Source organism: Saccopteryx leptura, chromosome 3 (genome assembly GCF_036850995.1).
Source record: "Saccopteryx leptura isolate mSacLep1 chromosome 3, mSacLep1_pri_phased_curated, whole genome shotgun sequence".
NCBI lineage: Eukaryota > Metazoa > Chordata > Mammalia > Chiroptera > Emballonuridae > Saccopteryx > Saccopteryx leptura.
In genome coordinates this window covers 44,157,361-44,173,947 of record NC_089505.1, presented here as the reverse complement: position 1 = coordinate 44,173,947, position 16,587 = coordinate 44,157,361, and the positions used below count along the sequence as shown (strand labels likewise).

The 16,587-nt window shown below is 39.9% G+C and overlaps 1 protein-coding gene across 3 annotated transcripts in view; it reads right to left on the bottom strand.

The window, feature by feature from the left end:
• LOC136398848 (DNA helicase MCM9) overlaps positions 1-16,587 on the bottom strand; it is a 72,426-nt gene that overhangs the window by 19,438 nt on the left and 36,401 nt on the right. For all 3 annotated transcript variants that reach the window (XM_066373370.1, XM_066373371.1, XM_066373372.1), the window contains exon 8: positions 10,881-11,055. In XM_066373370.1, the coding sequence (XP_066229467.1) occupies positions 10,881-11,055 (175 nt within the window). The remainder of the gene's footprint in view (positions 1-10,880; positions 11,056-16,587) is intronic.

Here is a 16,587-nt window from a genome sequence, read left to right as displayed (position 1 = left end):
AAGGACAGACGGAACTGTTGACTGAGGGTACCTGTAACTGCTGGCCCAGAGCAGAAACAACACGGACTATTCTTGTACTTTTCTCTAAGTAATACTATGTCAAAATAAAAAAAAAATATTAAATTAAAAAGACAACTTAAATGGAGGAAAAGAGAGCACATAATTGATGGTAACTACGATCTGGGGAGAAACTGTAAAAGGTACCAGATACCGGGACCAATCCACTCGGCACATGTGACTGAGTACTACTGCCTTTACAAACCCTGCGGCCTTTTTGTCTGCCTCTTTGAAACCCACTGAGCTCAAGACTTTTCTCATGAAGAGCTACCTCCTACTTAGCTTGATCTGCCAGGCTAACTATTGCTTCCCAGCACTGACTAATCTACCAGTACAGATGACTACTGCATGACTTGTTCTCTGGACTATTCCTTCAATGACTTATCGTCCTGGACAGGTTACCCACTGGAATGCCCACCACACACATCACCCCACAATCCCTCCTGTGTAACCTGCCTCACGGGAACAGCAGACTGCACCTGAGACTGAAACCTGACTCTGGGGGAGTCAGTCCATAAACTGACCAGAGGCCTCTGAGCTGGTCTTGCGTAAGTTTTCCGACAGAGGTCAGAGTATCTGCCGGGCCTCTCTTGAGGGTATTTGACATGGACACAAGAGGGAGAGCTGGACTACTAAACAGAGATGACAGAGTCTAAAAGACCCACAAACACACAAGGACATCAGTGGCAGAGAAAGTGTCCAAGTCACACACTAGGGGAGTTAGGCAGGAAGATGAATGTACTGCTGATGCTAAGGTGGCAATGAGGCACTAAGCTGCTATATTGTAGCTACTTTGAACAAACTCCCATCCTCCAAACTACTGTATACTCCAACCATCAAAACATCAAAAGATACTGCTTTTGCTAATCCCATGACTTTAGCAGGCTTATTTTAAGGTCCACTTCAGGTAAGTGGAGGCAGTCTCATTGTAACACTAAAGACCTTTACAGTTATTACCCCCACCCCGTAGCATTCAGTATTCCATCCTGGAGCAGAATCATGTTGTGGCTGACTGTCCAAGGTTCCTAGACAAATGCAGGAGCCTAATGATGATGGTGATGATGACTATCCACATTCATTTATCACAATCTCAAAATCCAATAGCTCTCAAAAAGCAAGTCTGTCATAGCTAATTTGGCAGCAAAACCTGACCTAAACTGATGTGAGTTTTTATCCCACTTAGTATGAAGTTTCATGTTTCACCACAAAATAATTAAAGTGTCTGATTACAGGGTGCTGTCTCAGACACCGTCAGGTGGTTTCATAATATATGGCAGATGCACTGTTTTACTTCCTAAAATGAAAACAAAAAACCTAAACTCCAACATGCATTTTGCACCAAAGGTTTCTGAAAGGAACTGCAGAAATACCATTCACTATGTGCCAGGTTCTATTCTAAGACCTTTTCGTTGATTAGCTCATTTAATTTTTACAACAGTCTTATGAAATAAAATATTTATCATCATCTTACTAAAGAAGGAACCAAGCCACAGAGAAGTCCTGTCTGCTAAGCTAGTAAGTAGCGGAACTAACTAGAAACCTCAACCTAGCAAGACTCAACTCTGGAGACTCTAGCTCTTAATTATTATGATAATTCTTTTAACAATAAATGCATTCTTGTGGTCATTGTAAAAGGTGCAGCTCTTGATGCAGTTTCCTGAACTTGTTGCATGTGTAGCACAGACCACATTCAATATTTAATGACATAATGCGAAACCCTATTTGTGTATGTACATATTCTGCAATAAACCAGCTAGTAGCTGAATTTGTTCATCATGCTGAGTTTGTGGGCAAGCCCATAATTCACAGCTTCTTATAGGTGGTACCTTAAAGGTTATCCACTTCTTCATTAGACACTTAATTCCCTATATAATTGTTTTTCTACTTTAAACTTGAAGATCTCTGCAACGCTTTAAGAGCCTACTTGATCTCTGCTAAAAGGTCTTCTTATACTAACTCTAACTGTGCTCCACTGGATCTTGTAGCTACTGATTATAAAGGATACAGAACAAGTCTAATTCCATTTCTATATCTGAGTCCTTTGAAATAATGTAGATAACCATTTCTCCAATTATTTTCTGCTATAAATGGCTCGATGAAAACATGTATAATGTTTTTTGAATATTCAGCAAAAGTTAGTATTATTAGTCAGACAATAAGAACTACCTAAAACATAAAATGTTGATTTCTAGGTTTCCATAGAATAATGGAAGCTGATTATATCCAAATATCTCAACAGGTTCTCCAGAGACCTTACAGATAAACAAGGAGACCAAATAAACCCATAAAACAAAACTAAAAAATAATTAAGGGAAAGAAGACTACAATGTTCAATTTATGTGCAAATAGACAAACAGACATTAGAAACTGGCAAAGCTAATCTAGAACCCAAAATGGAATGGAAAGATCAGTGGAGGCTAAGTAAAAAGGAGGAGAGAGCAAAGGGGTCCTCATGATGGTAGAACACAGATAAAATTACCCCTAGAAACAGAGAGTCCCACAGGGCCTGGAGAAATATCTAGAAGAGGTTTGAGACCTTGTGAATCAAAGCAGTAACTACTGGGGAATAAAGGAACCTGAAAGTCCCTGCAACCTGAGGTGCCAGTCTTGGGAGGGGTTATGGAGTAGTTGGAAGGTGAAAATGTTGGTCACAATCCATGGCACAGTTCGAAGAGGTATTAAACTCTGGACAGTAGTCAACAAAAGAGAAACATCTGAAGATTTTATCTTGAATAGATAATCATATAAGTATTTCAGCACAATAATAATGATTCTATCAAAGCCTACCATGGTCCATCAGTCTAAAAAAGAAGCCCTAGAGAAAAGCTCACTACATCAACGCACTCAAAGAGCTTCTTAAGCAAAACTTCTTTCAATCACATTACACATTTGACAGATGTTCAAAGGAGAAACAATGAAAAATTGACTATTAAGAATAGCAAAATAAAGTTCAAAGCTATCTCCTAGCTCTAAAGTCCTCTCCTTTCTCAACAGACAAATGAAATCCAATCTGAAAATTATTCTTTAAATAAATTATTTCTTTGGGAAGATGTCAGTGCCATTTAACAAAGGGTTTTATTGATGAAAAATGCATTGGTTTCCCTGGCACTGTTATTTCTTCCCATCCCCTTCCCATCTATCCTATGTGCCATTTTACCACGCAAGTCACCATCAGGGAACACACTTTGGGCTGTGGACTTGTACCTGTTCCCATGTTATTACCATCTAGGAAAAGGTGTGTACAGAAAGAATAAGTGTTTATAAACTTCCATAGCCATTTAAAACAACAGCAATGTGATACAGTGATTTCATGCCTGCCGAATCTAAAAATAAAACATAGGAGTTTATGTTTTTAAAATTAAGAATTATTGTGGTATAATTTATATATAGAAAAATTCAACTTTCTTTAAGCATCCCTATGCAGTCAATCTCTTTCCCGACCCCCAACCCCTGGCAGTCACTCATCTGATTTCTCCTCTTACAGTTTTGCCTCTTCTAGAATTTCATATAAATGAAGTGGTGTGGTTTTTTTGTTGTTGTTGTTGTTTCAGGTGAGAGGAGGGGAGATAGCGAGACAGGCTCCTGTGTGTGCGCTGACTAGGATCCACTTGGCAACCCCATCTGGGGCCAATGCTCGAGTACCCAGCTATTTTTAGCCCCTGAGGCTGATGAGATCTAACAGAGCTATCCTCAGCACTTAGGGCTGATGCTCTAACCAGTGGATCCACTGGCTGCAGGAGGGGAAGAGGTAGAGAAGGGGGAAGGAGTGGGGGACAGAAGCATATGGTTGCTTCTCCTGTGTGCTCTGACCAGGAATCGAACCTGGGATGTCCATACCCCAGGCTGATGCTCCCTATCCACTGAGCCACCAGCCAGGGCCTAAATGGAGTCTTTTGTGCTTGACATCTTTCCTGTCACATAATGCTTTTAAGATTCAACCATGTTGCTGTATGTATCAATAGGTTTGTTCCTTTATACTGCTTATTTATATTTATATTCCACTGTATGGATGTATCAAAATGTGTTTATCCATTCGCTAGAATAGATTTCCGAGTTGTTTACAATCCACAGTGATTATGAATAAATCAGATCAATTAAATTGAATAAATTACCCAATTCAGTAAATGGGTGTCTAAGTACAGTGTGTCCGTAAAGTCATGGTGCACTTTTGACCGGTCACAGGAAAGCAACAAAAGACGATAGAAATGTGAAATCTGCACCAAATAAAAGGAAAACTCTCCCAGTTTCATACCTATTTAGTGCAGTTCGATGTGGGCTCATACACAGATTTTTTTAGGGCTCCTTAGGTAGCTATCCCGTATAGCCTCTACGGACTCGTCACTGACTGATGGCCTACCAGAACGGGGTTTCTCCACCAAACTGCCGGTTTCCTTCAACTGCTTATCCCACTGAGTAATGTTATTTCTATGTGGTGGAGCTTCGTTATAAATGCGCCCATATTCATGTTGCACTTTGGTCCCAGATTCGAATTTAGCGAGCCACAGAACACACTGAACTTTCCTCTGTACCATCCACATCTCGACTGGCATGGCCATGGGCTGCTCCGCTGTATACACAGTGTTACATCATCATCTGTGCATGCGCACATGCTGCCACATCATCCTACAGAAACTGGGAGGGTTTTCCTTTTATTTGGTGCAGATTTCACATTTCTATTGTCTTTTGTTGCTTTCCTGTGACCGGTCAAAAGTGCACCATGACTTTACGAACACACTGTATATATACCAACACTAGTTTTTTGAATTATCTTTTTTCCACTTAATTATTTTTGCATTGTTCTTGAAAACCAACTGACTTTATTATTCCTGTGGTTCTATTTCTGGACCTGTATTCTCTTCCACTGATCTATGTCTCTCCTTATACCAATGCTACACATTCTTGATTACTGTAGCTTTATACTAAATCTTGAAATAAAGTAAGTCCTCCAAACTTAATCTTTTTCAAAACTACTTTGGCTATTGTAGTTTCTGTGCATTTCCATAAAAAAATTAAAATCAGTTTGTCAAGCCTGACCAGGTGGTGGCGCAGTGGATAGAGTGTCAAACTGGGATGCAGAGGACCCAGGTTCGAGACCTCAAGGTTGCCAGCTTGAGCGCAGGCTCATCTGGTTTGAGCAAAAAGCTCACCAGCTTGGACCCAAGGTCACTGGCTCGAGCAAGGGGTTACTCAGTCGGCTGAAGGCCCGCAGTCAAGGCACATATGGGAAAGCCATCAATGAACAACTAAGGTGTAGCAACGAAAAAAACTGAAGATTGATGCTTCTCATCTCTCTCCGTTCCTGTCTGTCTGTCCCTATCTATCCTTCTCTCTGACTCTCTCTCTGTCCCTGTAAGAAAAAAAAATCAGTTTGTCAGTTTCTGTAAAAAAAAAAAAGATAAAAAGCTTGTTGGGATTTTAATTGAAATTGCATTGATTCTATAGATTGCTCTAGGGGAACTTATATCTTAACAATATTAGGTCTTCTGATCAATGAAACTCAGTCTCTCCATTTATTAGGTCCTCTTTAATTTCTGTCATCAATGGTCTACAGTTTTTACTGTAAAATGTATTTTGCTAGATTTATCTCTAAATATTTCTTGTTTTTAAATACTAATATATAAATTACTGTATTTTACTTCAGTTTACAATTGTTCATTGCCAGCATATAAAAATACAATGAATTTTTATACATTAATCTTAATCCTAGTATCTTTTAGATTCTTTCAGATTTTCTATGTAGATAACCATGTCATATAAAATATAGACAATTTTAACTTCTTTGTTTCCAATTTGATGTCGCTCTTTTCTCTCTTCTTCCCATCCTGACTTCCTTCTTTTTTTGCCTTACTAAACTGACTAGGACTTCCATTACCGTACTGACCAGACCCTTCTGGCAGGTATTCTGGGCAAGACTGGACATCCTTGACTTGCTCCCAGTCTTAAATAGAAGACATTCAGTCTTTTACCAGTAAGTATAGAAACATTTTAAATTTTATTTATTTATTTTTTATTTATTCATTTGAGAGGAGGGAGGAAGGGAGGGAGGGAGGGAGAGGGAGAGGGAGAGAGAGAGAGAGAGAGAGAGAAAGGGGGGAGGAGCAGGAAGCATCAACTCTCATATATGCCTTGACCAGACAAGTGCAGGGATTTGAACCGGCAACCTCAGTGTTCTCAGGTTGATGCTTTATCCACTGCACCACCAGAGGTCAGGCAGTATAGAAACATTTTATACTTAATGGTGAAAGACAAATGAAAGGTTTCTTGTAAACATTTAAACAGGTGGAGGGGCTTCTCTTCTGGTTTGCTGAGAATTTTTATTATGAGTCGGTATTTAATTTTGTCCAGTGAAATATAATTCTATCAAATTGCACTTTTTCTGCATTTACTGGAATGATAGGTTTTTATTTCTTATGCTGTTAATATTATGAATTATATTAATTGATTTCAAATGTTACAGCAACCTTGCATTCCTGAGATAAGCCTTACTTGGTTATAATGTATAATCTTTTGTATATACTGCTGCTGGGTTTATTTACTAAAGGATTGGTGAAAATTTTCGTATCTTATTCATCAGGCATATTGATCTGTAGTTTTATTTTCCTTAATGTCTTGTCAGGTGCTTTGGTGTTTCCATAAAATATTTTCCCCCATCCTTTTACTTTAAAAAGAATTATTTAGAAAATTAAATTGAAAAGGGTGACATTGATCAACAAGAGTACATAGGTTTCAGGCAAATATTGCTACAGCATTTGAACTGTTGATTATGTTGTATACCCATCACCCAAAGTCAAATAATTTTCCATCACCTTATATTATATCCCTGTCCATCCTTTACTTTTAAGTTACCCATGTGTTAGAATTTAAAGTCAGTATTTTTAGTGCAGCATTTAGTTGGGTCTTGCTTTTTAACTGATCTAACAATCTCCACCCTTTAATTGTTTAAATGACTTATTATTAATATAATTATTGACATGTTGAATTTGAATCTATCATCTTAACTATGTTCTATTTGTCCCTTTGTCTTCTCTTCCTGCCTTCCTTTGGATATTTTTATGACTCTATTTTATCTCTACAACTGGCTTGTTGGTTATGCCCCTCTTGTGTCCTAGTGGTGGTCTAGAGAAGTGATTTTCAACTTTTTTACACTTGGGGACCAGTGAAAATAGGGAGAATTATTTCAGGGACCAGTAAGGCAGAAATCACACTGAGCATAAGCAAATTTGACTAAGATCATTGGGTCTATAATCTTCACACAACATCAGGGTGGTTAACTCTTTCGTGAACCAGCACAAAATTTCTGGTGAACTGGTCCACAAACTGGCAGTTGAAAAACACTGGTAGAATTAACATCTATAACTTATTACAGTCTACTTTCAAGTAATTTTAAACCACTTTGTGTATAGTGAAAGGCCATCACGATTAATCTGGATATTGGCTTTGTTGTTACTATCTTTACCCTGAATGCACCAGACCGCAAATTCTTTCAGGTTTGAGCTGCCATTACATTGTGCTCCGTGCATGGACTGGAAGTGCTGGGACATCACCCTCAGTGTTTCTGCTCTACCTTCAGCTTTTAGCAGACACTGCACACCAGCACCAGGGACAGGTCTCCTTCCACACTCCCACACCTTCCCCAGGAGCAGACTACTGCTGCTTGTTATTCAGCATCAGACTTATTTGGGGGCCAGGGTGGTTCTTGGTCTCCTGGTCTCAGGCAAGGCTTGTGTTCTGCTCTTAACCCTTTCAGTAGTATGAACGTTCATGTACGTCCTCATGCCTCCTGACCATCCAGAGTACAAACGTACATGTGTAAGCCAACATTAAAAAAAGGCAAATATATGTTCTTATTTCCATAAATTGGTTAACATGATTTTATGTTAATAAAACTGTAACTGGAACTAATTTCATTGTTTGAAAAAATAACTCACTCTTGGAGGTCAGCGAGCATGAAGAAAATCACTGCTCAGAGGGTCAAAGGGGATGAGCTAGAGAGTTATAAGCCTCTGCCACTCCCAGCTGTGGCAGCTGAACACTGCCATGTATCTGTGGTGGTTCTTGGGCAGAATGGGTTTTTCTGTCCCTTTCCCATTGGTACAGACCTCTGCTTTGTATTGGTTCAGGATGCTGGAACCAAGAGTGCTTGCTGCCCTTCTCTCAGCAGAAGATGGCTTTTGCTTCTAGCCTTCTACTAGAAGCAGCACCTTTTTGCCTGGCTCCTGGAGGGGGAAAGGAAGGCTCTCATACTTCCTGCAGAGCAAAGGGCTTTCTCTGCTTCTACCCTTCCCCCGGAGGCCCTGGGTGGCAGTGTTTGTTGCCCTGCCCCAGTGATTTCAGGCGTCCCTCTCTGCTCTCTGCGAGGGAGGGACGTGTCTGGGACACAGCAGGGTTTAGTGCCTATTCCTCAGCAGCAGCCCAACTCAGGCTCGATGACTGAGGCGTGCAAGGGACAATCTCTCTGGTCTTCTACCCTGCCCAGTTTTTCTTGTGAGCATCTGGTGGAGACCAGTGGAGAAGGTCTTGAAAGTGAGAAGCCACCTTGTGTTGGGAGAGCCCGGTTATTCTAAACTGATATGCTGGCCCACACCTGGACTTCAGGGAATTTAACATAGATTTTAGTTATTTCTCCTTATTTGCTTCCAAGTAAGAGACAACTACCTCTTCCTCTCATTGGCTGTCAAAGATGACAGTTTGTGTGTCTCATCTCTCCCTGGAGGGACTTGTCACACTCTAGAATTAAATTCCCTTGATTTCCTTGTAAACACAGCTCTCTAATAAGTTCAAGGTAAGTTGTAAATTTTGTGGGTACCTGAATTTTTCTTGTAAGAATGGAAGTGATAGCTCTACTGCTTTCTCTATCCTAAGTGAATAAAAAACTTTGGCTTATGTTTTGTATGTCTTTGCTTTTTTACTTCATTTAAAAGTAATTTTGCTATATTTTATAAAAATACTGCTCTGTGATGAACTGAAAAAAGCATTAAAACTAGCCCTTCACCAAGAACAGTGTGAAAAGCATTGCCCAGTGCATCAAGTATTGTATTTCTCCATGTATAAGACACATCTTTTTTCCGAAAAACTTGAGGTCTAAAAACGGGTGCGTCTTATACAGTGGTTGTAGATATTTCTACTTGCATTTCCCACTTTTTTCCATAGAGGAGTTGTATAAATTTTATGATGAATGAGTTCAATAACTTTATGTAATAGTTTTTTTTCAAATTTCAGGCCCCAAAATTAAGGTGCGTTTTATACATGGGAGCATCTTATACATGAAGAAATACGGTAGAAATACGGTAGGTATAGTTATGACATGACTGTCCAAGCAGTGGATGCCGTAAGGGAGCTGTTGATCGACAAGAACATTTCTTATGGAACTACCAACATAGTTATGGATAGCACGGAAGATTTATACTAACTCCCTTAATCCCCAGGTTAAAGGCAGCAGGAGTGGCTAATAAAATCCTCTCACTTATGCAGGTTTGCTCTGTAGCCTACCATATAGCACTGCCAGTGTTCTCCCGTTCTAAAATATACTCAGAGCTTTGTCCCAATTTTCCCCAATGCCAGGGTTTATTATTTAGGGATCTTTCAAAATATTCCAGATTTTCTCTAGAAAAGGTATATCAAAATAAACCACAGATTCTACCAACTAGCAAAGGTATGAATTAAGTGAAGATATAATGAGAAGAGATAGCCTTGAAGACACTTACTAAACTATTATTTGTTTTCCCTTGATAAGAAATCTTGAAGTGTTAATTATTTTAAAGTACATTCTCTCATAACACTTTTATTAGGGACTTATCACGTTTATGCTCTTGTATCTAGCTTTCCCAACAAATAGTGAACACCTGGAGGACAGTGTTGTATTCATCTTTGTACTTCTCAGTGTCTAGCACAGGGCCTGGCATACAGCAGACTCTTGATGAATGCACACTGAGTAAGATGAATAGATAATAGTTCTGTCTAGTTTTTCTTGTATCTTTTTCCTCTGGGCTACAGCCTGCTTTTACCTCACTCTCCCTCTTTCCTTTATTGCGAGTGTACATAAATAGATCTCACATAATCTATAACAACAGTGTTTGCCTGGCTCCCAAGTAAACACTACTGTTTGGAGACTCTGCCAGCAGTCCTATTAACTGATCACCTGGCCTCATACCTAAGAGTAACATTAGGGTAAGATAGTTCTGCCTCTGTCCTTTGAGTGGATTATCTGGTAACCTGCTTGGAGATCAGCGTTTGTAGCCAAATAAGTTTCCCATAACCACCTCAGGGCTTGAATTTCTATCTGAACCTATTTTTCTCTCTCATGGGTCATGTGCAGCCAAGGACTTACATACCTCAATCCCTGAGCCTTCTCGACTCACAACAGGTACTTCATCTTATGCTAATATACATTATCATTTAGTTTTCCATATGCTGTGATCAACTTTCCATTAAGATATATTAGAAAAAAAGATATAAAAGGAGAATGCCACTGAAAACAAGTATTGTTTTTCTTTTAGAATATTTCAAAATTTCTAACATAACAATATACCCAGAGCAGACATACAATTATTGAATGAGATAATAGGTTGAATCCAGCATTGAAAGCTCTTCATAAGTCCCCATCCATGAATTAAATCAACTTACATTAACACTTTAGTCTTTCCTTTCTTTTTCCCAACAACTCAGTTTTACTTCCCTCACTCACCTCCACGGGAAAATTAGTATGTGTCAGTCCCTGAGAGGACCAAACATACCTTACAGTTCAATAAGGTTCACATTTTTCCATAATCAAATATGAACTAATCTCACAATTCCTATAGATTTAACATCAAGGAAACTCTTACCCAGCCTTAGCAACACTGATGGTCTGTTGCTCCATTGCTTCGTGGATGCTGGTTCGATCATGCTCTCTGAGGCTGTTAAACTCATCAATGCAGCAAAGGCCCGCATCCGCAAGCACTAAGGCCCCCGCCTCCAAGTTCCATTCTCCGGAGTCTTTTACGGCAGTTACTGTCAGACCTAAGGAAACAAGCAAGCTGTGACAGCTTTTATTTTCAAAAGCCTATCTTATATCTATGAGAGGAAAGAAATACCTAATTTTAAAGGGAAGGAAAGGGCACAGAGTCAAGGCTTTATTTGTTGTCTACCAAGAATGACGGCAACAGGACAACTATTTCAGGTTGTCACTGGAAGGTCTCAGAATGTCTATATTCTGAAACATCTAATAGGTATTATTATTTTGTGGCAACCAAAAGTCTTCAAATTTTCTGTCTCTCTTTGGTAGGTACCCTTACTGAGTGGTCTAAAGTTTCAGAAAGAGCACACAGCTCTCCAGATATTTTATGGCAAAAGGTTTTATACTATATACTGTTTACAGAGAAAGGTCCAAAGACAGAGACTAGATATTACAGTCCAATGATGAAAATGAAGTTTGGTCCAAGTCACAGAAGAGTCCTTTCATATGTCCTAACTGATTTTAATTCATACTTTGTACCAGTTAATAAAACAAACTAGTCAAAAGCAATGTCTTTGGAATCACCTAGATTTGGATTTGAATTCTGGATTTGTCATTCTGGCTGTCATATAGTAGGCAAGTTTTATAATATACTCGAGGCCTGTTTATTCATCTATAAAAGTAAATAAAAATAGAAAAAACTTTATAGATTATTTAATATTCAAATAGTATGTAAATAAAGCTCTTTAAAAGGTGTATTATACATAATGAGTGTTATAATAACTATTTTTGATTTAAAAATTGGTAAACCTCTGGCTAGACTGACTAAGGAAAAAAACAGACAAAAGTTACAAATATCAAGAATGAAAGACAGGATACCACTATAGATCCTGTAGACACTGAACTAATAATACAGAAATAAAATTAATAGCTCTATGCCCTAAGTTTAATAACACTGATGAAATGGTAAAATTCTTTTAAATACAAAAACTGCCAAACTTTATCTTTCCTATCTTTAAAAAGATAACTTGCATACTGAAAATTGAGTGTAGTTAAGAGCCTTGCAACACATAAATCTACAGGCTGAGATGATGTCATGGTGAATTCTACCAAGCATTTATGGAAGAAATAATACCAAGGCTATAACAATTTTATTTTCTTTTTTTTTAAGTGAGAGGAGGGGAGATAGAGAGTCCCCTGCATGCGCCCTGACCAGGCTCCACCCAGCAACCTCCTTCTGGGGCCGATACTTGAATCAACTGAGCTATCCACAGTACCTGAGGCCAATGTGCTCAGACCAACCCAGCTATGCCTGGAGCAATGCTCAAATAATCAAGCCACTGGCTGTGGTAATGGAAGAGGGAGAGGAAGGGGGGAAGGAGGGAGAGAAAAGCAGATGGTTGTTTCTCTTGTGTGCTCTGACCAGGAATCAAATCCGGGACATCCATACACTGGGAAGACACTTTATCCACTGAGCAAACTGACCAGGGCCCAAAATTTTCAGAAATGTAGAAAAACAAGAAACACTTCTCAACTCATTTAATGAAGCCTGCACTATCATGGTACTGGAAACAGAAAAAAGACACGTTAAAAGAAAACTACAGCCCAGTATCCCTCATTAACATATATATATATATATTTTTTTGTATTTTTCTGAAGTTGGAAATGGGGAGGCAGTCAGACAGACTCCCGCATGTGCCCGACAGGGATCCACCTGGCATGCCCACCAGGGGGCGATGCTCTGCCCCTCTGGGGTGTTGCTCTGTTGCGACCAGAGCCATTCTAGTGCCTGAGGCAGAGGCCACAGAGCCATCCTCAGCACCCGGGCCAACTTTGTTCCAATGGAGCCTCTGCTGCGGGAGGGGAAGAGAGAGACAGAGAGGAAGGAGAGGGGGAGGGGTGGAGAAGCAGGTGGGCGCTTCTCCTGTGTGCGCTGGCCGGGAATCGAACCCGGGACTTCCGCACGCCAGGCCGACGCTCTACCAAACATAGATTTTTTAAAAAGCAAAAGCAAACAATATATAACTATAACTAAGTTGGGTTTATTTTGGGAATCCAAGGCTAATTCAACATTCAAAAATTAATCATTGCAATTCACTACACCACCAAAGTAAGACATATACAGAAATAATGCTTGACAAAACTCAACAATTCATGATTTAAAAAAAAGTCTCAGGAATGAGAGAACTCTTCCAATCTGTTAAAGGGTATTTACAATAATCCTTCAGCTAACAATGATAAAAGATTGACTGCTTAGAGCCCCATCCCCCCTCCACCCTCAAGAACAAAACAAGGGGATTTATTTTCATCATTCTTTTCCTTAAAAAGGAAAAACTAAAATTTTAAAATATTTACAGACAATATGATTATGTAGAAAATTCCAAAATTTATAAAAAAGCTACTAGAACTAATATGTGAAAATAGCAAGGTTGCAGTTTTCAAGTAAATATAGAAAAATTAATCATATTTCCACATATTAAAAAATTAGAGCCTTAGCCGGTTGGCTCAGCAGTAGAGCATTGGCCAGGTGTGTGGAAGTCCTGGGTTTGATCCTGGCCAGGGCACACAGGAGAAGCAACCATCTGCTTCTCCACTCCTCCCCCTCTCTTTCTCTCTATCAATCTCTTCCCCTCCTACATCCAAGGCTCCATTGAAGCAAAGTTGGCCCAGGCACTGAGGATGGCTCCATGACCTCTGCCTCAGGCGCTAGAATGGCTTTGGTTGCCCCGGAGCAACACTCCAGGGGGGCTGAGCACTGCCCGCTGGTGAGCATACTGGGTGGATCCCAGTCGGGAGCATGCGGCAGTCTGTCTTTCTGCCTCCCCTGCCCTTCCTTCTCACTTTGGAAAAATACAAAAAAATAATTAGAAATTGCAATTTAAAAATAATAGTTATGATAGCACCCCAAAATAATATACTTGGGTATAAATCTTAAAAACAATGTGTAAGATCTGTATGCAAAAATTATAAAACATTGAAAGATGACCTACTTAAAAATCAAGAGATTTTCCATGTTTACTGAATGAACAGAAAAATGCTCTATAGATTCCATATAATTCCAAACAAAATCCTAGCAGGATTTTTCTTCTTATAGAAAAAATAATATGTCAAGCACATCTCCATTTAATGTCATTTGTCTCTATAGTAACCAACTAAAAAAGCCACTATGCTTAGTGCAAGCAGTGGTCTAGCCAAGAGATGTTTTAAAGATTTGAGTCCTCTCTCTACTTGTGACATTTCTCCTGGTTATCAGAAAGGAACAGAGCCTCTGATAAATGAGAGAGGTGGGATAGTTAGGGAGAAAAAAACGGAAGAGAGGGGAAAAAGCGGAACGAAAGACATGAGAAGATGGACTGTAAGTGGAGACTGAGTTCAAGAAGAAGATGAGTTTGTATGGAGCGTCATATAAGAGGACTAAGAACAGTAAAAACTAGACAAAAGAAACAGAAAATTTTAGTAAGCATCTCCATTAATATTCTTCTGGTCAGAATATTAACATCAACAAACTGTCAACAACAAACATAATTCTGGTGCTTCAGAAAGCAGACTGTATCATTGATAGCTATCCAAAAGGCGTTTAACGGTACAGTCCAGCTATGTTGCAACACCTTAGTTGTTCATTGCTTGCTTTCCCATATGTGCCTTGACCGTGGGCCGTCAGCAGACCCAGTAACCCCTTGCCAGAGCCAGTGACCTTGGGTCCAAGCTGGTGAGCTTTTGCTCAAACCAGATGAGCCCGTGCTCAAGCTGGCAACCTCGGGGTCTCGAACCTGGGTCCTCTGCATCCCAGTCCGATGCTCTATCCACTGTGCCACCGCCTGGTCAGGCCAGTCCAGCTATGGATAAGGGCTAAGGCAAAGCTTATTTATCTTCAACAAAACTGTCACCTTAATGGCAGGTAGCAATGAACACAAAACAGTAAAACTGTTAATGAGGAGGAGCAAAGAATGAGGGAGGCAGGCGGACACACTTTATATAACAAATATAAAAACCTTATAAAAAGTATAAGGATACCTTCCAGGATTCATTCCATTCCCATGACCCCAAACACCTTTTCTGCAACAGAAGGGTTTACCTCTGCAGTACTTCAAGGGGAAACTCCCACAGCTTTGCCTTGGCTTGGGCCTCCTTTCACTCCCAGTACATACCTATGCCTGAGCCAACCATCAAAACTGGAACGTAGGAGAAGATGGAAGTGTCAGGAGACCAAAGGGCAACAAATATAAGAGAAAAGGAGACTAGAGAACACAAACGCATACCAAGACATGACTTCTCAAAAAATTTGTGACCTAAATCGTCAGTAAATAAAAATTTGTGTGTTAACACAGACAATTTCTGAGGAGCCTTTGCTAGATTCATTGACATTCAGTGTGGATTTGTATATGCTGCTCAACTATCAGTGTTGGGAAATGGAGAGCTTTTAATACATTTATGAGGTTGTTGAACTATTTCTGTTTACTATAAGAATGGTATAAAGGTTTGTTATTACCTGCTTTTTTAAAATTTATTTATTTATTTTTTTTTGTATTTTTCTGAAGCTGGAAACGGGGAGGCAGTCAGACAGACTCCCGCATGGGCCCGACCGGGATCCACCTGGCACGCCCACCAGGGGGCGATGCTCTGCCCATCCGGGGTGTCGCTCCGTCGCGACCAGAGCCACTCTAGCACCTGGGGCAGAGGCCAAGGAGCCACCCCCAGTGCCCGGGCCATCTTTTGCTCCAATGGAGCCTTGGCTGCGGGAGGGGAAGAGAGAGAGAGGAAGAGAGGGAGGGGTGGAGAAGCAGATGGGCGCCTCTCCTGTGTGCCCTGGCCGGGAATCGAACCCGGGACTTCCGCACGCCAGGCCGACGCTCTACCACTGAGCCAACTGGCCAGGGCCGATATTACCTGCTTTTTATAAACCAACATTTTTTTTCCTTCACTGTTGTGAATGAAACCACTGAACTTGGCTAATTAAATTCAGAGAGAAAATTAATTCCTAAGTATCATCTATGCTGGAAGAGCTTTCTCTTAGTATAGTGACCAGAATTTTAAATTGTCATTCTTTGGACATTGTTCATACTTAAGGAAGGTTGAACTTAAGGAGGTTGCTTTTGATGAGACTTCATCTGATGTTCGTTTTAAAGTTAGTTTGGGAGAGCTAATACCAAGCTTCCCACATTTAGGAAAACTGGAGTGAGGGTTCCATTTTATTGTCAGGGGATTAAATGCTTTCCTCAAGTCCAGTTGTATGTGTGCATTAGCGTATGAGTCATATTGTGGCAATATGGTATGTATGTAAATATACATTTTGAGCCTTAAAACATACTGGTATGGTAGGTGAAGATATTGTCATCCTGTATAGCAAATGAAACCTGTTCCTTTAATTGCTGACCCAGTGCTTCTCTACTTTCTGTTCACTGTGCCTGATAATATGTATTTAAAAGTGGACTTTACATATGGAAAAAATACATGAATCCACACTGAATGTCAATTAATCTAGCAAAAGCTCCTCAGAACTTGTCTGTGTAGACACACAAATTTTTATTTACTGACGATTTAGGTCATAAATTTTTTGAGAAGTCACATGTCTTGGTATGCATTTGTGTTCTCTACTC